This window comes from Tauraco erythrolophus, chromosome 13 (genome assembly GCF_009769465.1).
Source record: "Tauraco erythrolophus isolate bTauEry1 chromosome 13, bTauEry1.pri, whole genome shotgun sequence".
In the NCBI taxonomy this organism is placed as follows: Eukaryota; Metazoa; Chordata; class Aves; order Musophagiformes; family Musophagidae; genus Tauraco; species Tauraco erythrolophus.
In genome coordinates this window covers 2,992,371-3,016,873 of record NC_141477.1, presented here as the reverse complement: position 1 = coordinate 3,016,873, position 24,503 = coordinate 2,992,371, and the positions used below count along the sequence as shown (strand labels likewise).

The window sequence follows — 24,503 nt, the reverse complement described above, 5'->3', positions numbered from 1 at the left end:
TGATTTTGAGGATAATTCATTGTTTACTGCCATGAGAAGAATAGTATTTATGTAGATGATGCAGTGATTTAGAAAATTAAAGGCAACTCAGAGGTTTATAAAATTAATATTAACGTTAGGCTCTTTAGTTACTCTAGCTACTAAGGAAAATAGAAGATGAAAAAAGTGGTATAAGCAGCTATTGTAGCTACTAAGGAAGCTGCTAAATCCTTCCTCTGAGATGTTGCTGTATTTAGTGGTGGTGTGGTGTGGCTTTGTATTAAAGGATGCATTTTGCCCATGTGTAGAGAGTACTGCTATAACTAATTTCAAGATTTTCAGAATTCTGTGTTTTAGTAATTATTTTGTCTTTACTTTGTGTTCCTTTTTACTCAGAACATACGTAAACAGTGACTAACGCTGTTGACTGTTTTCTTTAATCTGTATTAAATTCAAAGGAAAACTTTCATCTCTTCTGGGAGATGACTCCTGAGGAAATATCTCAGCCTTGTCTTTAACTCTCTGTTTTTTAATGCCATAACCAGTGCTGAGTGTACCTATGGATGTTTAATTGTCATACTGTAATAACTAGAATGTTTGTGTTAATGATCTTTTTAACTGCAGAGTAGTAATTGAATTCTTTTCTGCATGTATGGCCTTTTTCTGGTTTTATGATTTGGGCATCTGTTAATTTTAGTGATTAGATGGAGTGGTAACATTAGATTTCCTTTTTTTTTTTTTTTTTTTTTTTTAATTTCAGGCTCATTTATCTGCTTTCCTGTAGTAAGCTTGATGAAAATGGAACCTCACACTAAATTTTAGTCATTAGTGCTCTGTTCAGTGCTTAGGTTCAATTACTTCATCAGTATTTCTGTGGGAAAAGTAAATTCACTTATTGAAGAAACTACTTTTCCTTAACCAGATTAAACTTTTTATTGGCAGGCAAATTTAGAGCCAGATGGATGTGTAGTACAAAATACTGGTAGTAATACAAAATACTGTGTAGTACAAAATACTAGTAGTAGTATAAAATACTGTGTAGTACAAAATACTAGTCCTGCTGGGTTCGGCAGCAAAAGTTTCACTACTATTATGGAATTTATATCCATAGTTGTAAAGAAAACTAGATCATCATAGGACACAAAATTGGTGAGCTTACCTGGAGGATTTCGATGGCAACACAATATGGGAATTAAAGCTGTTGTCATCCTGCTTTTGTGTCCTACCTCCTTTTTTGTTGCAGCACTGAGGTCACTCCTTCCCTTCACGCCTCCCGTACCCTGCTTTCCTGCTTTTTGAATATAGTGCTATGGTCAAGTTACCCACCACTCAAACAGGAATGGATTTATTGGATGGATGATTCTCTGCCAAAGCAAATATTCAGCAATATCATCAGTCTTCAAAGTAGTTCTGGTATTTTGGAAGTTCTGTTCTTTGAAAAGTGGTATTCATGGTATTCAGTGATCCTGTAGGATCTAGGTTTGGAGGGCTCGTGAAAGTGCTTGCTCGAGGAATTCACAGTGGGCGTTAGTCATGTTCATTTAAACGAGTTCATTATTGATAAGCTTTTGTGGGGTCAACTTTTAAATTAGCGCGGGCATTAAAATAGTAGGACGTTTATAGCAAGAGGGAACATTGTGAGTTCTTTGATAAATACTTATTTCAGAAAACAGGCGTCTGTTTGAGAGTGACACTCAGAGCCAGGAGTCGGTGGCAGAGCTTTTGTCTTTCGGCAGTTGTCAAATAGGGAAATTCATAGCAATGTTGATTTTGTGGCAGAAACCACTACATGTGAAGATGTGCAACGTGGCTGTGCATATTTATGAGCGGCGTGGATAGGGATGCGTGGTCATCGTTGTCTTCAGACGTCTTCAGTGATTGGATTCTATCCAGTCTTAACTTCTTAGACTTGGCTCTGGTGCTGCAGAGGGCCTGTATGAACTGTTGGTGAAGTTGTGAGATAAAGGATATGGCTCTTTAAAGGTGGTTGTATTCACAAGTTTGTCTGCCAGTAATTCTAATTTTTTTCTAAAAAGGAGTTATTCTTTATAAAAGCAGTCACAGTAAATTTTCTAGTTCTATGCAATTTTCTTTCCATTCTGGTTTTCGGTGGTTATAAATAACACATGAAATGACTTTCAAGGTAGAAAGCAGGAATCCATTTTGAAATATTCTATAAAATAAAACGTGATTTATGGTTTCATATGATTTTAGCTGAAAGCACTCGGGCTTTGCCAGGTCATCAAAGTCCTGTCAGGAGAATCTATTATTTATTGTTCGATATGCTGGGATTGGTGTAAGTACTATATGTTTATCTTATGTAAGTTAGAGTGTTAGGAAAAATCACTTCCACATACTAATATTTTTTAAAATAAACCATGAAAAACTAACCTAAATATTACAGATGTGAATTGAAAAGTTAACATTGAAGATTGATTTTAAAAAAAATAATAATTCCTGATGTTTTTATTGTTGGAGGATATTTTTAGGATGTGCCTAAAATGTTTTTTAATGCATCTTCTGGGCTGATATTTTGGTTACATGATCTTATATGAGTACACAGTCTCCAGTTGACGTCAACAGTTATTACAACAAAAGCCAGATGGAAAGCCAATGGAAGATGGATATTTTGTTGTGTCAGTGGTTATTGTGGACTAAGACAGTGGCACTGACTGGTACTGTTGATGTCTGGAAGGAGGAAATAGACCCATATTATTATTATCATTTGTAAATAAGTAATTACCTGTCTGTGTAAATGTCAAACAAAATGAACACTGACTCACAATTTTCTCCTTACCCCACTGTTTAGTTTATTTTTTTAGTATTCTTGAAGTATAAACATGTCTTTATCTTACTTTTTTTTAACCAGATTAAAATTGAGGGGTTGTTTTCTGGCGTGCCTTCTACCCTGAATTCTTTTGTGTAGCAGAGGTGCTCTGACAGCCTTCTTGGAGGCCTGGCCTCCCACTAATATCTCAGTTAGGACTTTTTCCCAGATACTGTGAAGTGTCCCTTGCTGCTCTTGTAAGAAAACTTGTTATTTTGTCAATCTTTCGTTGTCCTTCTCGGCCCGTTAGTGTTCGTCAGGTTTTCCAGATTGTATTGCTGATCTTACAAAACAGGAGACTGTAGTACTCCCGCCATCCTCGTGAAAAACAGAGGGTAGGTCATCTGCATATCAAGGTGAAGGACTTCTTTAGAAAAAGTCTTAGCAAGGTACTTTGAAATCTGGTCTGAATCAGTAGTAATCAAAAAGATGTTTATTGCCAGTAGAAAATGTCATTCCAGTTTAGAGAATGGTCATAAAGCTGGTAGTTCCATCTTCGTGCAAGAACTCATCTTTTTGTAAGTCACTGGTGCACTGAGATTGCTCTAGAGCCAAGCAAAGCACTTTGTAAGAGCCTCTGTTGGTACGCAGAGAACTATGGAATTACTAATGTAGGAGAAGAAATCTTTTACTTCTAAGATCTCCTTGTATGAAGTGTTTAAAAATGTGTGAGGAGCAAGGAGAGCAAGCTATCTTCCTGCAGGGAGGCAGAAAAGGAAGTGAAAGTGTTAGAAGACGTGGGTAAAAAGAAAACTTAATGTGGCTTACTATACAGATCTTTTAATATATGTGCTTTTCTTGATCTGCTGCTATTGGTTGTAAACCAAAGATTAGACTCTCAGCTGTCGAACGTGCTGGAGAAGTCAACTTACCAACCCTCTTCATTCAGTACAATTTTACTATTTTCTTTAAGACGGAAAGAATCGCTTGGAGTTTACCTGTAGTCTTCCTTAATAGATGTGATTTAAGGGGATGTATTTATATAGGTAATATTTGTTTATATAAAGTACACAAATTTGATGTTTATTCGAAAATTACCATTCTACTGGAAGGTAGCCCTCTAGTAGTGAAAAGTGAAGCTGCTGTTCCTTTGCAGTTAACAGAATTCCTCCTGTTGGAGTACTCTGGTTTCACCTGTAGTACAAAAAGTGGTCTGTGGTCTGCCAGGTTGGGTACTGGTTTTTTATCTGTTACCTTGATTCGGTGTCTTGGGCATTCCATGAGGGAAGTGTTGGGTACCACAGAGCTTTGCCATGCAATGTGACTCATCCAGTGATCCGATTTTTATGTGAATGTTTGATAGGCTGGAGTTGTGTCTGCATGGCGTGTGTGTTCCTTTTCCTGGGCTGTGGTGACTTGGAGCCAGATTCAGAAAGTGTGTTCTCATGCTGGTTCCCCCCTTTCCCCCTTCCTCTTCAGAGAATGCTGCTTGGATGGAGCAGGATTTTTAGTAGCAAGTTAATTTTTATTTGGAGCATAAGTGTCTGCTTGTGTTCCTTTTCTAAATAACATTTATTTACGCCAACTGTGAGATTCTGTGGGTTTTGTTGCTACGTTCCTCTGATGGTACGCAGATAACTACAGGGAATTACCAATGTAGGAGAAGAAACTTTTTACCTGTGGCTCCTTCCTTGACCAGTTACAATTTCTTACTGGTCTTAATGGGTTGTCATTTCTATGCCACTACCGTATTCCGTAATGGAGAAATATTTTCTGATATTATTCTCCAATACAAGATATAATAAAATGAATTAAACCTATTACCAATTTTAATTAGCTAGCTTTAATTTGAAATGTTATATACAGCTTTCAGTTTCATTTGCGAGGAAATTGTAAAATGCCTTTAAAGTTTTACATATACCGAAAACATATCGTGAAGGTTGTCGTGAACTTCTCCAGAGTTATCTGCTCTGCTCTTCTTAAAAGTATGGATAGAAACAAAATTTATTGCGGTTGGTCAACTGTCTGACTCCGGAAGATTGTTTTGAAATTGTCTACGTTCCAGCATTTTTAATATATTTCCCTTCAACATTTTATATTACGAAAAAGCCACTTGTGATTTATTTAGTAGATACAGTGAAGCAAATTAAGCATTTAAACCTTTTCAGGATGAAGCTTGCATAATTCAGTAAAAGCTTATCAGCTGAATGGCTGGGAAATAGTTCACAGCGAACAACTTGGGCAGCAAGATGCTCCTACACATGTGAAGCTGTTTAGTTTATAAATTACTCCTTATTCCTTTACCTAGATCCATTGTGTGCTGCCAGATGTTTATGTAGAAAATACTGAAGTCTGGATTTGTTGCTGCTTTCTTGTGGTTGGATCATGCAATTTCTATTCAGACTCCTTATTTCCTGCCATTGGAAGTGTAAAAATTGTCTGGATTTGGAACCTTATTTGAGAAAGTGTTCTTTTGCAGTAATCCTTTTCGTTTCAGACACAAGAAAATGTGTGCTGTGTTTCATGGTAACTAATAAGCCTAACAGCTTAGTAGGAGAATACTGGTTAGTAGTGATTATATCAGAGGGCAGATCTCTTGATGATTCAGTAATTTGATTACTGATTTCAATAGCAGTACAATCTCAGAATTTTTTTTTACCATCTAAAAGAAAAGGTAGATTCTCATTTAGATCCTCCTGTTCTTTGATCCAAGTTACTGGATCCAAATCATTACTCAGCTGCCTGTTCAAAACCATTAAATGTGATGAGTGACACAGGTTGTAGTGCTGAGCCTTCCATCCCTTGAACTGGCGAAACAGAAGCTGACTGTTCCCCAAGAGGGATGAGTGGCAGGAAGTATTAGGATAATCCTTCATGAGAAAAACATCTGAGAGATACCCAGCTTTATTTACTCATTAGACGTAAGTGAAGCTTTAGGATCAATATTGGGGATATAGTCTCTCTCCTGCAATCACTTGGATCCTGTAATAAATAATTGTCTTCAAAGCAAACTGTGAGCGAGAAGCTGTGGAGTCTGCTCTGCCCTGTAGCTAGGGTCTGAGTGCATTTCAAAATCTGAATAGAATCCAGCTTAGAGTTTTTGACGGATCAAAGTTCAGAATAGGTGACTGTTTCCAAATAGGAACAATTTTTTAAAAGAATATATTTCTGTGTTATTGAATAATCTGAAGGGGACCTACTTTGCACAACTGTGTGAACATCCTGTAGGAGATAGTTCAGCTTCATATGCTGTCGTTAAATAAATCTCTACTGTTTCTGCAAGGAGGCTTTTCCAAGTTAGTTGTTTTTTTTCTCAGGTAGAGATGGACTGTCTGTAACTATATTATAATGGTCTGTTCACCAGAGCCTTCTTTTGTGGAAAACACTTTTTTAAACTATCCATCATGCAATCCAGATCACATGTAGGAGTAACTTGCTTTTGACAAAGCTACCTGTTTTCCATGTGCTTTTATTTCTATTGGAGAAGAGAATTCAGAAACTGGTGCCAAGGCACAGTCTTATTTCTTTGGTTTACCAAGGTTTTGTCCCAGAGGAGTAAATGGTGTCCTGCTCCATCAAGTTGTTCTAAGAGCCTCTCCAAAAGCTAAAATGCATGGGCTTTGCCTTTCTTCATCTTCTCATTCTATTGCCAGTGGGCACCTGGGGGGCTACAGTATCTTGGAAGCAGAGGGGTGGTGAAGAAAATTGATGCCAGCTTTCAAGAGTAAAGAAGCTAATTCAGGGAACAATTTCATCCAAGGTTAATGGAAGAACAGACCTCCAACACAGTATCAATTGGATCAAGCTTGAAGCAATCACTTATGCCCTGGTAGCTATAACTCCAGTCCTGGTCAGCCAGGCAGCACTGGAGATGTTTTACAACACTTTCTCAGTGGCTTTTATCAATAAGGAAGGAGAAACAAGTTTCTCAATTCCATTTCCAGAGTAATATTCTCTGTGCTCAAATGAGGGAAAGAAAACCTTTCTCAGGAACTACAAGCAGAATGGTAGTTGTAGATTGTGTTCCAGATAGTTTATAGGTGGAGAGAAATGAAATGTAGATACACACACTTTTGGAGGACAGCTGAATGGGGAGTTGCTTTTGCAGGAAGCTGTGTGCATCCAGGGTCTGGTTCCAGTCCTGAGGTGTGTGCTGCAGTTAGGTGTTTTCTCCTTGTCTTTTTGTTTGTAACGGTCTGTATTTTGAGTTCTTACTTTAAAAAATTCAACTCTAAAGACTTATCAGAGGCATTTCATAGGCCTTTACAACACGTCAATACTGATTTAGATTCTCTTCACTCACGAGTTCGTTGGGCTCATTTTCCCAGTCACATTTAACGTCACCCCTTCTTTCTCCTGCCAGAAAATTACATCTGCATTTCGAGCAGAGTATAGCATGTATGTCTTTTTCTATCCAGATTATATTGGTAGTAGCTTTTAATGCTGGAAGTGCCTTTAGTTCAATGGTGAATCTGTATATTCAGATTTTTTTTAAAGTGGGTTTGTATTGTCAGAAGATTACATCCTAAACATAAGCTACGTGCTGATTTTGGAATCTTGGTCTGGTGTTAGCACTTCAGGCTTCCTAAACTGGTGTAACCAGATAGTGTATACTGCAAGTGTTAGCTCTGAAGCAAGGCAACCAGAACACCTTGTGATGTGCTAAAGAGCTGAACACTTTATATCATTGAAAGTGGATTTTAATTTCTAAGTTGGTTCAATATAGCAACTTTATGAAATTGAAGGTTTTAAAAAAAAAACCCAACAAACAAGAAAATGCCATATCTCACTGTTTTGACATGACTGTTATCTATTAGCCTTTCTAGGCTGCAAAATGACTGTCCCAGGAACTGATACAATTCCTCTTTCTCCCTCCAGAGATTAATTCCGTGATAAGTCTTCACTTGCTGTGAAAGATGAAAAATGCAAAACTATTAAAACTTTTTCTGTTGTTTGGTGTTTTTTTTTTTTCAATTCAGAAAGGGTTTTTATTATTATTTTTTAATCTATCAAAGTAGTAAGTGTTAAAAATGGAAAATTTGTAGGGAAGTTTTAGCTCTTTTCCTGGAAAATTTGTCATCCCTATCTTAAACCTCCTTCCTTGTATTGTTACAAGCATTTGTACTCTTGAACTATCAGCACCATCACGGAACTGAGCTGCCAAAAACTGACCACATACTTCATGGGGAAAGAGAGCAGGAATGGCCAAAGATAAGGGTAGAGAGTTGAACCTCCTTATTTCAGTGATTACGTTTGCCTTTGCTGGCTTAAAGGCTTCATGAAACTCTGGTCTTGCGTATCTGAGTCCTGCTAGGTGTTTTCTGTACTGCATTTTGGGTTCTAGAATTAACAAAGACTAGCCCAGCCATTGAAAATGATTTGTTCCTGCCTCTGTGAGGGCTAAATTGTACTTAATATCCCATTCAAGTCTAACAGCTTCTTGTTCTAGGTAAGTGAAAACTCTGTTTTAGATGAATCATCAAATTGGCAACACGCTGACCTTTTATTTCTTTGTGAAGGCAGTGTTCTCTCTGAAGAAATGGGTACCTGCAGGCCTGAAATTCTCATGAAGATGATGTTTGGCCCAAAGCTAACGAAAGACATTGGTGCCCTACCACTCCTGCTTTTCCCACTTCCAGTTCTTTCTCTTTAGTTGTACTGGTGCAGCTGCTTCTGGCTTTGCACTGTGAATCAGATCTGATCACTTTGGTTAACCTCATCCCTTAAGCGAATAGTAGCCTAAGTGTCTCCTAATACCAGTCCCTTAGAACTTTAATCACTTTTACTGAATTACCTGCTTAAACAGCCAATAGGTGATTTAAAAAGATAATTCAGCAAAGCCAGTGCCACACCGCTTTTAGCTCGCGGGCTGTACTTCTTTTGTGAGTGTGCTCAGAACCCCGAGTCATCTAACTGTGCATGTAGAAATCTGGTGAGTGGGAGTAGAAGTTAGAGAACAGCCTCATTTATTTGTGAAACTCCCAGTGGCAGTCATGTGCTGTTCCAAGCAGGTATTGCTGGTAGGGAAATTATCACTAACCTTTTGGTTTCTTTTCTTTTTTACTACATATCTTTTCTAAATACAGTGCAAACACACTAATTTGACAGAGTGTAATGGCCTGATGTGGGAGGTTTTGATAGGGATCCCACGTTAAGGACAACCATCTCACATTCATTCTGTCCCCAGTAAGACCCTCAAATGTAAAGTGAACATACACCTGCACTGGCAGTTTAGCTTTTCTGCTTACACCCAGGTCTTGGTCTGCATGCACAATATTGAGTGCACTCCTGGGCGCTCTTTTGGAGCAAACCAGTTAGTTCAGTTGGAAACAAAGTCCAAATACAGCTTGAGACCGTTTCCCACTAGAGGTGTTTGCCAGCAGATGATGTGGAGGAGACAGCACCGTGCAGGACTCTACCTGCTGCCCACAGTTGTTTAATGCCATCCTAACGGGTTTATACCTTCACACTTTTCAGTGCATCCTTGGACAATATACCAGGGTGTGCAGCATTTGCCATAACTTCTTTAACGTGAAAACATGATTTTAATGGGTTGTTGCACAGTCTTCACATTGTGAGCTGCTTTGAAGTGAACAAAAATATACAAAAATGCCCTCAGATAATACCTGTCTGTATCAGGAGGGATACAGTTCCAGAGCATCCCTCTAAAATTTGGGTGTCATTGTGCTGGTGAGTGCTCAATCTGTTTATGATAACAAGGTGTATAGAGAAGACACTGGTGACAAGCTTTAACTCAGAAGTAGTAGTATTTGCAAGTGACACATGCCATACAATTATTTAAAAATAAAAAACCAGTATTGCATTCAAGGGAGTCATAGGAAAATGTTCATGAACACCAAATAGTGTTCGCTATTTTAGTAGCATGAGAGTATTAAAAATTTCAGTGGCTTACATTGTAAACTTTCTTTTGTTTGAATTGCCTGGATTTGACCCAGTTGTAACTTCATTTTTTTTTAACATATCTTAGCATACTAAGTTCTAAAAATTGTGTATGTCTTTTCAGGGTTGCCTGAATCTATTATTGCAGCGGCATGTGCCAGAAGTGGGCAGAGAGTTCTTCATGTTGATTCGTAAGTCACTCGAATAATTTTCCTTTTTAAGGGTTAAACTGGCTGGAAGTATATCTGTGTCTGTGTCGTTATGCCCTTTGGGATTTGTGTTTTGTGTTCATCTGGCATCATCTGACGCTTCTGTCTCTACCTTATTTTGGGGGTGTTATTTCCATCAATAGAACAGGCAAGTTTTGCGTGCTGGCTCAGTAATTTGGGACGTAAGTGATCTGGTCAGGGATGCTGTTGATCGCTCCTTTCCTACAGACAGGACTGGTTACAGGTTTAGTAACTGCCTTTCGTTATTATTCCAGACAGTAATGATAGCATTCTGGTTTTGTGAGAATTTTTACCTGAGCCATTATCACTTAATGACAAAATGTTTTACTAGTATCTCATTTGTATCAGTTCTCAAGGCCTAGAGAAGTTAATACTTGTGGTGTTGCATTTTAATTGTTGCCAGAATGAAGAGTGAAACCTGGCTGATAAGGCAGGAGATGCTCTTTATTTGCTGTCTTCCCTCTATTCCATGCTAAAGCAGTTTGTAAGAAGAGTACAGAATACCACTGAGATCAATGGATTTAAAAAGTGCTTTTGTTGCACTTGGAAACAGAAGCATTTGGAATAGCATATTTCATTGTGTCCTTTTACGAGATGAAAGTTTCATTTTAACTTCTCTTTACCGATTAGCCAAAGCTGACTGTCGTAGCCTGTAATGCGTAATAATTTTCTAAGGTAAAACAAATTTCTGCATTTCAGCTGTGGTAAATATTTATGCATGCAACCAAAGCGGATAATTTGGTAAAATTTGATCTGAAGTGGCAGGAAAAAATATCTCGTGTTTAACTGTAAAATCATAACTCTGTTAATAACCAGTAAAAGCCTGTGTGGAGACTAGTTTGAGGCAACTTGTTGCCTCTTCTCTAGCTGATACTGGCTGGGTTTTGGCAGAGAGGTGTGACGGGTGGTTTTGAGGTGCTGGTAGCAGCAAGAGTGCTGTGAGCTTAAATGCTCTGATTGGTAGTACTTGTTCGCCAAAAATTACAAGGTTAGCATGGTATTTTATTTTTACATCATATTTTTGAGCTTTTGCCTTTCTGTGAAAGTTCTTGCCATGTGCACCTGTGTGTCCAGCACTTAGGTTTGGAGACTTTTCCCACAGACAGTATACATGTTTCCAGTGTTTCTTGTGTCTTGCACCAAGAGCTTAAAAAGGATGTGCTTTCTGCTGCTCATTTTCGCTGAATATCGTTAGTTCAAGATTAAACTTCTGTAATTTCTTTTGCCTATAGCCCTTCAAAGAACCCATTAATTTTTCATGCATTTATTTCTAATCTGAAATCATACACAATTTCAAAATTTGCAAGGTAGCTCACCAACTTGATTGCATGAAGTATGATTTGTAATTGCTCAGTTTACAGTTATACCACCCACAACGCCTCTGTTTTCCTGTCTTGGGCCGGAATGAGGACAGGTGATGTGCTTCAGGGTCAGTAGTTTTTGTCAATAGGAGGGCGTTTGGATGAAGAACTTGTCATAATGAATCTTCAGGCACTAAGGATTAGGCTCAGAAGCTATGGAAAATTGCTAGAAGCTGTAAGGAGAAAAGTCCTTAAATGGGCTAATATTCTAGTATTTTATGTCGCAGTGGGATAGTACGCAGCAAGGCGATACTTGGTTCTCCATATTTAATGTAACTAATTATTCAGTTGAAACAAAGACAACAAGGTTGTAATAATTTTAAAGAAACATGCAACTACATAGTAGCGATACTGAAGGTTTTGTAATGACCTCATGCATTATGTATGCGGGTATGTTAATTTCAAATATTTTGGTACAGCAATTCTTAAATTAGCTATTAGACTACTAACCAAAATATTAAAAACCTAATTCTAGAAGAAGCAGATACAGAATGAATAAAATGGCTACGTTTGGATTCTAAGCTTAATGCTTATATTACCAGTAGACTATTTAGATTTTGTTAAATGAACCTCTTCTGTGATTTCTGTTTTTCATATTCATTGGCTATCAAAGTCTGTAAGAGTAGTTTGCCACTGGAACTTTGATTTCTTTTATCCATGCCTATTTTTAAGTATGATGAAGAGCCTTTCGGAAAACTCGCAGAAGCAGGCAATTAGATCTGTGGAATACAGATTTTGTTTGTTACTGTTTTCACTTAAATATGCTCATTTACATTCACACATGCTTTTGTTTCTGTGATGAAAATGAAGGCTTCCACATTTGATTCCTTTCTCCTGTGGAGTTGTTTTCCAACTCTAGTGCAGGCTAAGGTCAGGGGAAAGTGTTCTTAGTCAAGGTGTTCTTCTGTCATATTAATAGTTGCCGTTTTAATTGGTGTATTGCTCACTGAATCATGGTCTGGAATCCATATCTTGGCAAAAAAAAAGAAATGTTTATACTGTACAACCCCTTCCCCATAAACAGGGAAGCGTTTCAAGCCATCTGCTTTCCCTGTTTAAGTTAGTACTCTTGCAAAAAAAGCCTACGATAAACCAACAGAAAACCCCCACCCTGATGCCATTCGAATTTGAAGTGAAAAGTTAAGTTTTAGAAAGCTTGCCAGAGAATCATCTGAATTAAAATATTTTAATTTTATCTACTGTATGTCTAGTTTAATATGCTCATTTCTAGATGAATTTTCAAGCTTCATTTCACTGAGGTAACAGTATAATTGAAAATCGATCAACAAAAAAATCTGTTTCTATTCAGAATATCACTTTTTATCAATATATGTTGTTCCCTTCTTGAAGGATCATGAGTTTAATTTTTTTCGGAGTATAAGAAAAGAAGATTTGGGGTTACTGAAGTACTCGTTTGTGTTAGGTGTGCCACTTTAATTAATCTTTTGTTCTCTACGAAGGTCGGAGTTAAGTCAGGCACAAGGTATAGAAAACGTATATGGATAAATTCTTGGTTTATAGTTTGGTTCCACTCATTACCTTGTGAACATCATTTTATTACTTTTAGTCTCCAGCCATGTTTGCATTTATCATAATATACTGCATAGGTGATTATGGAAGATAGTTTTGAAGTGGCCCATTATAAAATACTAAGTTCTAAGTTTGATTTATAAACACTGTCCAAGCATTGCCATCAACAGTAGCTAATCTTATTCAAAATAGTTACTTCACTGCAGTGTTGCCATAAATTCCTGGAGACCGATTTTAAACTAAAGTTAGCTTCTGCCAACTAGTAATTGAAGGAGCTCTATTTCTCTGTGCCAGCTATCTGTCTCAATAAACGTAAAATCTGTGCTGCTTCTCGGAGAGCTACATTTACTGTAGATATTAATGAGCTGTTGACATGTGAATTTCAAGGATATTTGTTCAGTGATTTAGAAAAGTAATTTGCAATTTAAAATGTGGAGATTGGCACTTAGTTTTAAACTTGAAGTTGCTGAAGAAAGGTAGATCAAGACTAAAAGTTGATTGCGTGAAGTGAATGTACTTCCCATGCTAATTGTCCATATGCACAGGACTTTCTTCTAATGGCTTGCTGTTTTGTGCTTTTGGGCCTTTGCTTATTTGCTTCTTACAATTATGCATCTCTGTGCTAAGTGGGTTACTGAGGATGGGACAATTATAGAGGTATGTTTAGCTACATTTTGTATTTGATTTTCAGTGTCTAGAATGTAGCATTTGTAGATTATAGTTTTGTTGTTCATGTTGTTCCTCATTGACCAACTTACCTTTCCAGGTAGAGTTTAATTCAAAGGCAAAAGAGTGTCAAGATGCAAGATTTTCACTCCTCTTTTGTGCCCAGTTTGCTCTGTCTATTTCTTGTCTTGCTTCTTGATACCTGTCATCTTTCTTATTTTTTGACCTTACGTTGCCTGTAGAGTACATGAGTGTTCCTTGTGTCCGAAGTTTTGTTTTATCCAAGCATCCAAAAGCATGCCAGGCACCCTCTGTTTACCTCCCTCCTCCAAGATACCTGCTTTTGTGGTTTGTTCTACTTCTTGCTAGACAATCTGTCTTACTTTTTTCAGAACTTGTAAAATATGTCATAAATACAACCTATATGTCTTCATATAGCCTTCTTTTTGATCTTTAACTTCTGTGAAATCAGGTAGCTGTGTAAGTACAGCAACTGGAGAGCGAAAAGGTTTCTTCTCAAAGCAGGTCAACTTCTTGCAAGAAAAATAAAGAAATTATTTAACTTTCAGGAAGGAAACCTGGGCAGAAAAATTTAATTCTGGTATCTTTTGACCTTTTTTGAAAAAGTTGTCTTTATTTTTATTTTGGTTTAGGATGTGATCTCGTAGCAAAGGTACTAGAGAGTAAAACATGGTCTCAACTGTTCCGTGATAATTGCCTTGGTCGTGTTCATATCCCAGAATATAACGTAAAGTAGTACAAGTGACTGCCACTGTCACCCTCTTATTGAGCTGGAGGATCTCTCTAGACCCTTCCTCTTGGAAGGCAAGAGGCATAGTCCAGTTCTTGTGCTCCTAAACATGATTACCATGCTGGGATAGGAATTTGGAATACGTGTGACTGTGTACTTAATACGTAGCACATGAAACGTTCTGGGTTTGAAACACAAGTCATTTTGTGTTCGGATCCTTACAATCGATGTGGCAGTAAGTTCCTTCGCAAAAGACAGCTACTCTGATGGTCAGAGACTCCTTTTTGGAAGATGGAATGCCGGACAGACGCATACAGGCAGCTCTTGGAAGCAATCATGAGGCATCAGCAGCTTTTCTTCAGGCATCACCAGCTCTGACTGTTACACCGTGGCTGTTGTGACACGGCACTCAAGGGCAATCTTCTCAACAGTCAGAGTCTCTGAAATGCTTTTCCTGTTCTGATGTTTTACTGGTGTGTCTTGTTCTCTCACAAGTGTTCAGTTTCTCAAATTGCAGTGTCTTCAAAAGGATGTGTTAGATATTCTCTTGGTCCGGAGTCCAAGGATGTTAATCAGTTGGGAACAATTTGCAACTTCAGTGTTCTGGGCTGGGATTTGTTAAGTCTTTCAAAGTGTTGGAAGAAAAAATGATCTTCGTAACTGAGGCAAAAATGGCAAACTAATGTAGGAAAAGAGAGAATTAAGCTTTTTCCAGAGGTAAAACTGTACTTGGGCTACATTTCCAAAACTTTGCAAAAATGACTTCAGCAGTTCTGCTGCTAGCTCTGAAAAGATTCGAGATTTGAAAAATATGAACTAAAAGCAGCATCATCTTAATTCATATGACAATTTAGGTAATACAGAAGTTTTGGGCAAATATCATGTGGGAAATAATGGTACAAAAAGAAAACATCTGTGCTCTGTCTAACTTGGTAGAAAAATTAATTTCTGTCTCTGCTGTTACACCTTAAAAATGTTTCATGTTCTTACTTAGTGGATAATTGAATTATAACCCTAAACAAGAGAGGGAATATCCATCTCTGTAGTTTTCTAATATAGCAAGAGAAGAGAGAAGCTTAGTCCTTGAGATTTTGGGACAATATTTTAGCTTTAATTAGGCTTTGATCTTGGCCATTACTTAAAGGATTTCCTCGGTTCATCTTCAGGGCAATTAAACCAAAAATATTTGGTTACAAAGGGCTCCTAATTGTAAAACCATTAGCCAGCTCTTTTCAGAATTCCTCTTCAAGATTTTTAATAAAAACTCTGCTTGTTATATCAGCATGTCTAGTCTGCCAGATTACTATTTGAGGTGGTATAGGATAACTTGGGCAAGGAGCTCAGATGCCAGAGGAAGGAGGGAAAGGTTGGTTCACATCAGTGGTGGTCAAAAAGAAAAGCAAAAGGAAAACCCACCTGGTGAACAGAGGAATGTTTGCATCAAAGGTGTCTGACAGCTCACAAATAAACTTTTGTAACGTGCTATGAAAAGAACATACTCATTTCTCTTACTGAAGGTTTTAATTTTGATTCTTTGAAATATGCACGGATTTCTATTGGTATAGATTCAAGAAACCCAGTCCTGATTTTAGACAGGTGTTTTCTGCGGTTTCTGTGATCAATGGCCTTGCTTGCTCTGACAGCCAGATTGTATTCCATATTCAAGGAAACTTGCAACTAAGGCGGCAGATTCCCTTAAAAATAAATCTTCGTGGCTGTGCTTTTTGGAAATCCCAGAAGTGGCAGATAATATATGTATATCGAGCTCTTTATTCAGTGGAATCTTAAGAAAAAGGGAAGAAATGAACCTGCACCATTGACAGCTAAATCAAATCTGGAGATTACCATTGCAGGCAGCTATCAGTTACTGTTTTACAGATGGAAATCTGACAAAATCAGACATTTAATATATTAATCCTCACTGCTTCCTATTCTGGGTGATACCAAATAACAGCACTTTTTAAGGCTCACCCGTGTCACATTCACAGAATGAGACATGAACTCCTTTTTACCATCTTTACAGATGAAGATCTGCTTAGAGTAACCCAGTTGCAGGGCAGACTGGGCGTTCTCTGGAAGCGTAGACCCAGTCCTTCCAGTTCATGGCCTTAAGCACCATGTTCCGTTGTTGAAGCCACCTTTATTCGGTCGATTTTGTCATCTTTGCAGAAGATGTCCTATTTATGTTCTTGGCTATTGCCTTGCAGTAGCTGAAAGACTTTTTTAGGTCAGTTTGTAGTCAGGAGCAATTAATTGTTTAGCAGACATCTGTCCTTCATATGCTAAGTAAGCAGCATGGTAGGAGCATCACTGTGGTCCTGCAAAGGGGCTGGCTCCTCGGGAAGTCTTTGTCAGCACAGATAAGCCTTGTCAAAAACATCCCATCTTAAATAGCAGAATCAAACCGGAATTCAATTTGTCACTTTTATCACACTTATCTCTGCAATTTAAAAGTGGAAGGGGTTGTGATAAGATTTTAAGTTAATTTGATTTAACAGTCTGTGCATTATTCTGTAAAATGCAAAACTCATCTTCCTCTCTAAACGTGGGGTTTTTTAGTCTATGCGATAACATTAGATATCCATTCAGGAGGGTATTTTTGGTATCTTTCATATTTCTAAAGTGCCAGAAAACAGAGTTAAATCCTGAAATGACTTTTTATTTTACAAGAATTAGTGATTTTTAAAAAAAATATAAGTGCTCTATTATTTTTCCTATCAGAGTTGTTAAATATTTAAGATGTTATGCACGATAACAAAAGCTAATTAATCCAACTGATGTTTAGAGAAATATTAATAGAAAAATTCACAAAAAAAGGAAAAGTAGAGACTTTCTTTGATTAACAGCAGAACTATTAATTTTATGTGATCTGAAAGAGGTAAACTGATATTTTTCCAAGAGGTAAACTGATATTTTTCCAGAAAGAAGGTGATAAATATATACTGAAAGGTACTCAGGGAAGGATCATGCTTTTGTACAAATCAGTTCCTTTGGCTCCACCTGCAGTATATGCAGTTCAATAGAATTGTGCCAGAGCATCCTAACAGTCTGTAATAAGCATAATCCGTTCTGTAAGCAGTAGATAAACAACGGAGTGAACTTTCCTTTATTTGAAATAATGGATTATTTCAAATATAGAGATGTGGTTTGTGCTGGACCCAGTTCCAGTTTACTTAACCCCCTTTGCACGGCCACCTCAGGAAGTGCTGTTGGTTCAGAAGTGGCATGCAGTGCAATTATCTTACCTTGCACACCAGCTTCAACCAGCAGCAGCGTGGCTGGGCTCGTGTTACAGAGCGGTGAGGTCCTGCCAGAACCTGAAACTGGAGTGTGGTACAGACCCAGAAAACTTGAACTGGCTTTTCTGAGAACCCAGTTGAAACTGGCAGCCTTGTTGGCTTGGCTCCACACTCAGTCAAGATGTCCATAGTGATGTACATGGTTGAGTTAGAGGTGTAGAATCAGTCTTGGCCAAGAAGCAGTATTATCTCTATTTTCCTTTCGTTCATAGCATCCTATGTGCTTTTCTCAGCATTTTTCATTTTGATTTTGGACTGTGGTCTTGTTTGGCCAGAGGTGCATACAAATGAGTGAAAGCAGAAGTCTTGCATCTTGTTCAGAGTTGTGAAATATCATACCAATCTTTATATTCTGCATCTGTAAAAACTGTCATAGAAAATATTTCAAATGTCTCACATTTCGTTATTTTTTCTTTATACTTGAAAAAGCTATGTTTTTTCTGTCCCTCAAGTTTCACTGTTGTTTTTTCATTTTGTTTTGGTTTTTTACAGGAGAAATTACTATGGTGGAAACTGGGCCAGCTTTAGTTTTTCAGGATTGTTGTCCTGGATTAAAGAAAACCAGGTAAAATTTTCCCAAATGACTTCTCTTAATGTTCCTTAATGATAAATCTTGATTCTTTGTCTAATTTTTTACAAGACAAATCACCACAATGCTCTTTCTCTTTGGTAATTTGACTGATCAAAGAGATTTGTAGTTTCCAGCTTTACTGGTTAAGGCTTAACCACCTGGCCTAGCATTCTAGGACTCTGATATGCCCGCTTTATTAATATTCTTATCTGAGAACACACAGTCTAATGCTCAGTTACACTTCTTGGGTTCTTGAGTTTTTGTAGAAGCAACTACACTTTGTTTTGATTCCTTTCCTAGCACCTTCTGTAAATGATAATCTGGTCTTTTCCATTTTCTGTTTGATTATTTTCCACTGTCTGATGTTTCAGTCCCTTTCGTTTTTCTTGTGTGCTTTCAACTGATTCTTCTTAACAGAGAGAAAGGTGCCTGTTGGATCCTTCCATCGAAATGTCCTGTAACCAGGGCAAAAAGATTAATGTTGATAGTGTGTTTTTCAATGCCCAAAGTTTATCTAATTCATGACTGTCCGCTAGAAATCTTCTGAAGAGGATATTTATTTAGGAGATTGAGCACTTGGACTGTATTAGCAAATGGATGTTCGTATTATTTACTGAAGCATTATGACCCTGTTGGTCTGTAGAAGATTTTTTTTCAGTTCAGTCTCGTGCCTATTTGTTACACAGTACTGCCTCTGGTGCAATCAGTCGAGTTGCTCAATGCCAGAACTTAATATTCTCAGGGTTCTGTTACATGATTTAGAGATTCCTGCATGGTCAGATTAATATAATACCCAAATCACTGTATTTTTTCGTGTGGTCTCCATTCAAAGAGTTTGGTCACAAAATTTGGAACTATCCTGGCTGTGGCAAACCTGTCTTTTACTAAATTGTCTTCAAAGTTATATTCAACTCTACTAAAACTTGTGTTTCATTTGACACTGTATTTTAAGGTTAGTAGAGCTAGTAAAGTAGTACAAATATTGGCATGCTCTAATGAAGTAACCATCTCTAACTTTTAACTCAAAAAATCTGAATAGAAAAAACATTAAGACAGTCAAGATGTTTTGTTTGGTTTTGTTTTTTTTAATATAAGATGGTACAAAAAATTATTTGCGACTCCAGAGATTTATAGTTCAAGCACAGCAAGCACAGTATAAAATGTGATTTTATAATTGTTCTTTGTAAGCAAAAGACGGATACCACTGATGAATGTGAAGATTGGAGAAAACTGATCCTTGAGAATGAGGAAGCTATTTCTCTTAGCAAGAAGGATAAAACTATTCAACATGTAGAAGACTTCTGCTTTGGCGAGTAAGTATAAATATAGAAATATACAGACAATTTTGTATGCCCAGAGTACATAATCATGTTGTGCTTCTGGCTTCAGGAATTTCACCACACTACCATATTGTATGTTGTCTCAAAGTAAGCATGACCTCTAAAATGTTCTTAATGCCCTGGTGTTGTTTTTAAATCACTTGCACTCCATTTGAAGCTAACTGATCCTTCTTGAGCGACCTTACCTGGATGCAATATAGTTTGTTATCTGACTTTGTAAGTTGGTAATTTACTTCTGAGTAAGAAACAGAAATGTCGTGTTTGTAGCCATTAGTAGTAGCAGATAGCTATGCACTCCCATCTATTAAACTTTTCCGTACTTAATTTGGCTAAAAGCTGCTGTTCTCTTAGCAAAATGTTAAACTCTTAAGCGCACATAAAATGAAGTAGGTACACAAGAACAGGAACACAAATGGACAGTAGTACTGTAACTGTAAAATACTAAATTGTGCTAAAATGATAATGTAATATTTGCCCTTTGCCATTTTTATATTCAGTGGGTTTAACTGACTCCTTAAACAGTGCTTACCCATGATGCTTTAGAAGGAATTGCATGGTCAAAGGCTCCTGGCAATTATAATTTGGGACTGTCACCTTCTTTCTATTTTTGAAGTGAGGTAACTCAGCTCTTATTTTACATACAAAATGCAAAAATGCGTGCTGAGTTTGAAATACACATATTTACTTTTGAGAACATTATAATGTTGAAGTAATAATGTTGAATAGCACATGAGCATAGTAATAACGAACAGAAGTTGTGCGGGCCTCAATTGAAAACTAAGCCATTTTTTTGTATTCATTTATCACGTTAATCTTTTGGATTTTGCACTGAACTGAACCTCCCTGAAAGGTTCTTTAGGATGGTTGTGTAAGTTTAACCTTGAATCACTTAGATGCCATCGTATGTAGCTGAATGAAACATTGGCAGGTATTCGTATAGAAACATGTATTTCTTTTCTGTAAACATCCTAGGTAGGAAAAAAGTGTAAATTCTACTAATATAGTCTGAGGGTCATAGACTCAGAGTATTCCCATGTTCTGTATTGTACAGTAGTGGCTGCTTGGCTGTATTGCAGATAAAATGTTATGCATGTTTTAAAGTAATATTACTTTAATATTGTAATTGTAATCCTGTTGCCACAATAAATATTGTTCAGAACCAGTATGAGATCAAAAGTTTCATAATCTTTTAACTTTGCATATGATTTTCCTAAGACTATGTGATATTGATAGGTGGCCAGCTCAAAAATGAGTCCCCTAGTACAAAGATTTCACACTTTGTAGAAGTGTGCATTATGCTTGAGTCAGGACAAAACACAAGTTTCTACTTTTAACCATTTAACTTAGACTAGCAGTACAATGCTGTCTCTTGATTATCACCAAAAAACTCCCAAAACCCGCAAGAAAGAATGGTAACATTAATAAACCTAGCAAAGAAAAAGTTTCCCAAAATAACTTCAAACTTTCTGAGAGAGTCAATTATTGTGTTTCCGACGATTTACACGTTCTGGCTAGATTCTGTTGTTTTTGCTTAACTTTTATAACTCCTATGAAGTAACCATTAAACATTTATTTTGAAAGAATAAACAGCTGGGTAGCAGTATAATATACACAGTGCAAATCTGAAATGAATGGCCTTAGAACAAAGTGCATCCATCAAAGGAAAAGAATACTGTGTCTACAACAAGCTGGATTGAAAAAAGGCAAATGGCTGAAAAATAAATAGTGAACACCTGTGCTGAATAAATTAACCAGCTGGTTGGCAATTTTTCATTTGACCTATCTGAAGGGGTTGCTGTTACAAGGCATTAATAAGACACATTCATTTTAAGATATTCCTTTGTTAGTACCATTAATTGATGAATGGTGGAAGATAATATTCTGAATTTACACAACAATTTGTCTGCAGATGTATTATTTTTTTCTGAATTAGGAGAAGAATTGTCTGTACAAAAGTTCAGTTTGAGTGATTTTTGTAGACAATTCTTACATTATTCAGGGATATTTGTTCCTATAGGAAGGTTGTCATGAATTTAGATTATATACAGTTTTTAGGCTTTCGTTATAAAATGCACAGAGCTGCAAATCATGCAGATTTACATATTCATTAATGGGAGTTGAATAGAGATTTAAAATATGTAAATATAACATTTCTGTTACATTGCTTTTTCAGAATTATGCAGAAAAAAAGACAATGCATTGTGAATCCAAATTGTATTTTGATTTAAAAAGTAATCATTAAGTATGTTTAAAATGAGATTGACCTGTACATTGAGCTTGGGAAAAGGTAGAAAGACAAATTTCCTCTGAATTTTTGTGTTTATCAAAAGCTTAAGGGTATGTTAAATAAAAGCTTCATTCTTAGTTGTTGCATTAATGGCAACGGCTTTTGCAGTTCTCACAAATTGTGTTCCAAATTCCTTAAAAAAAAAAAAAAAATTTGGACAGAGACCCAAAATTTAATTGACTTTCATCTGGATTTTTAGTAGAGATTACTTTAAAAAGAAAAAAAAAAGGACGAAAGTACTTACTTTTCTTTGATATTTTTATATTTAATGCTTGCAAAACGAAGTAAAAAGACGTAATTAATGTACAGCAACAGACTTCTTTCATTAGTGCTTCCTTGTAGCAGTTCCTGTGTTTCCCAGGGCAATATTTTACCCCAGTCATGAGTAAGTGCTTCCTGGTGGCTGTGCACAAACTGAAACACTTTTTCCAAACTCTTGCTTTCATGAGCCTGTGTGAGCTCCCCGAGTTCATAAGTGAGGAGCGACTTTTAAAGGATACAGGGATTTTGTCCCCTCTTTTAACAGACATCCTGCCTTCTGCTTCCATCTATAAAGCCACAGATGTGTGAGGGAGTGTTTTTATATATATACTGAACAATTCCTTACTGTTCAGTGAATTTTAACTGTCCTGTTATTGGAATTTTGTGCTGTATGTTTGCAGGTCACCTTTAAAATCATAGTTCATTAGTTTTCAGCCAAGATTAAATTGTTTATTCAGTGCATTAATGGCTTGTGGTACAAAGATAAAAAGATAGTGGGAAATTATTGCTGAGCTCCTTTCACTTACAATGACACTGATTTGATTCATCTCAGCTGGTAGTATGAACTAAAATTCTGAGTTCAAAAGTACTGCTTTCTGAGGTAGATGTCATTGAAGTTCAAGATAAAAAGTAGATGAGATTAAAAGTGGAGGTCTGCTTTGTAAGAGGGATTTTAAAGAATTGTGAGGTGAAAAGGAAATGGACTATACAGAGGAAATGTTGTGTGGTGATGTCCCTCCTTTGACTGCTTGCCTTCCTCTACTGTCCACAAATTTGTTACACTGGCATAAAAATAACATTGCTACACGAAGGACCTTTGTTTGTCTGGCTGGTAGGTGAACAACTCATCAGAATGCAAGGTCAGAGTTGAAAAAGTAATCTGAAAGTTTTGCTTAAACTTCTGGTCAAAATTCCATGCTGCTCTTACCGACTTGCTGTAATACTAGATGCAAAGTAGTCTCCGTGGTGTAAAGCACCTCTGCTTTCTTCAGTGAGTTTGGGTTTTAAAATAGCTGAGCTTCATGACTTGAATGCATTTTTGCATTTCAATTTCAAAGGTTTTTTTTAACCCATAGGAAGGACCTAATCAAATTGCTGTACTGTTTCTTCTTTAAAATGTTATATTTCTTTTGTTTATGTAGCTGCGTATTGTGTTTCACCATGAGAGTTTTGATTTCCATTTTAAGCTCAGTCTTTGGAGTCCATGTAAAATAAGAACTCAATTTTTTATTTTTTTTTTTTTTTCCCTCCTCAGTAAAAGTACTCTTGAATTATAGCTTTGCAGTCAAAGAACCAGAATTCTTTAGTGGGTGGTACACCTGATTTGGCGAGAATAAAGAAATTTTAATGCTTTTCATTGAAATGCTTGAGGTTTTCATTCTGGCCCTGATTCAAAACTTTAAACAAGTTTTTAAGACTCTTTAAAAGATTTTTTTCCCCCCTTCTTCCCCTTGTGTTTTTCATCAGTCAGGATTCAGCTGAAGATGTTGAAGAAGCTGGTGCATTGCCAAAGCTGCCTGTTTTCGGAGCCTCTGGTGCTGAGGGGGCTGCTCAGGAACTGGAAGAAGAGTGCCCACCAACGGAGAGCACCTTACTGGAGGCGGAGAGCCAGGAACCAGAAAGGGCTACAGGCACTGAGCCAGCAAGTGCAACGGAGGGGAACGACACAGAAACAACCTCTGAGAATGAAAGTTCTGGCAGTACGGCTTTGGGCGAGTCCACTCTGGAACTGGGAAAAACAGAAGCTGCACCCTCAGAACTTTCTGCCCAAGAACCAAAGAAAGTTACATATTCCCAAATCGTTAGAGAAGGCAGAAGGTTTAATATTGATTTAGTTTCCAAGGTAGGAACTGAATGACTCTCTTCGTAGGAGTACATTTACTTGGCTTAAAATGCTGAAATTTTTAAAAACTATCTTTTATGATGAGGAGGGCTGACACAGTACCTTTGAGGCAAAAAAGACACTCTTGAGTAAGCAAGAATTAGTACCCTGGAAACAAACAAGAGCTGTTTCATATGTGGTCTTTAGTGTTTGTTTTTGACCAAAGAGACCATAAAACATAGCTGAGAAATATGTCCGTAAAAGTAAATTTCCTGAAATATGTAGCCCTTAAGTAATACCTGCAAAATTGTTCTTTTTAAATAGTACCATGAAAAAAAATTATATTTTTAAACAAGGAAACTCAATCTATGTGCAGATCTTTGATGTTTTTAAAATGAAAAATGATTTTGCTATTTGAGTGCTTCCTGGGTTTTAGATTTTTCTGTGAAATTCTCATTGTCTCTCTATACTCAGACTAAAGCACTGAATTGCACTTGATTTTATGGAAAGAAAAAATAGTTAGAGTTAATCTGTAACATACAAGCTGACTAAAATTAGTTATTTTTGTGTCAAATTGCTACTACTGTGCATTTTACTTAGAGGAAAAACTATTAATCAGATATATTTGTCATTCTGTTTAAATAATCTGCCTTTTATGTACTTCACAGTGTATGGATATGGCCCTGCAAATTCAAGTCTAATGGAAATTTTTCTGAATTTCTGTGTTTTAGTCTGTATG

General features: G+C 36.9%; 1 protein-coding gene across 1 annotated transcript in view; it reads left to right on the top strand.

The window, feature by feature from the left end:
* The window catches only part of CHM (CHM Rab escort protein), a 64,956-nt gene that overhangs the window by 1,558 nt on the left and 38,895 nt on the right, over window positions 1-24,503 (top strand). The window contains exons 2-5 of the mRNA XM_086619639.1: window positions 9,771-9,837; window positions 17,976-18,048; window positions 19,243-19,367; window positions 23,410-23,785. Of these exons, the coding sequence (XP_086475765.1) occupies window positions 9,771-9,837; window positions 17,976-18,048; window positions 19,243-19,367; window positions 23,410-23,785 (641 nt within the window). The remainder of the gene's footprint in view (window positions 1-9,770; window positions 9,838-17,975; window positions 18,049-19,242; window positions 19,368-23,409; window positions 23,786-24,503) is intronic.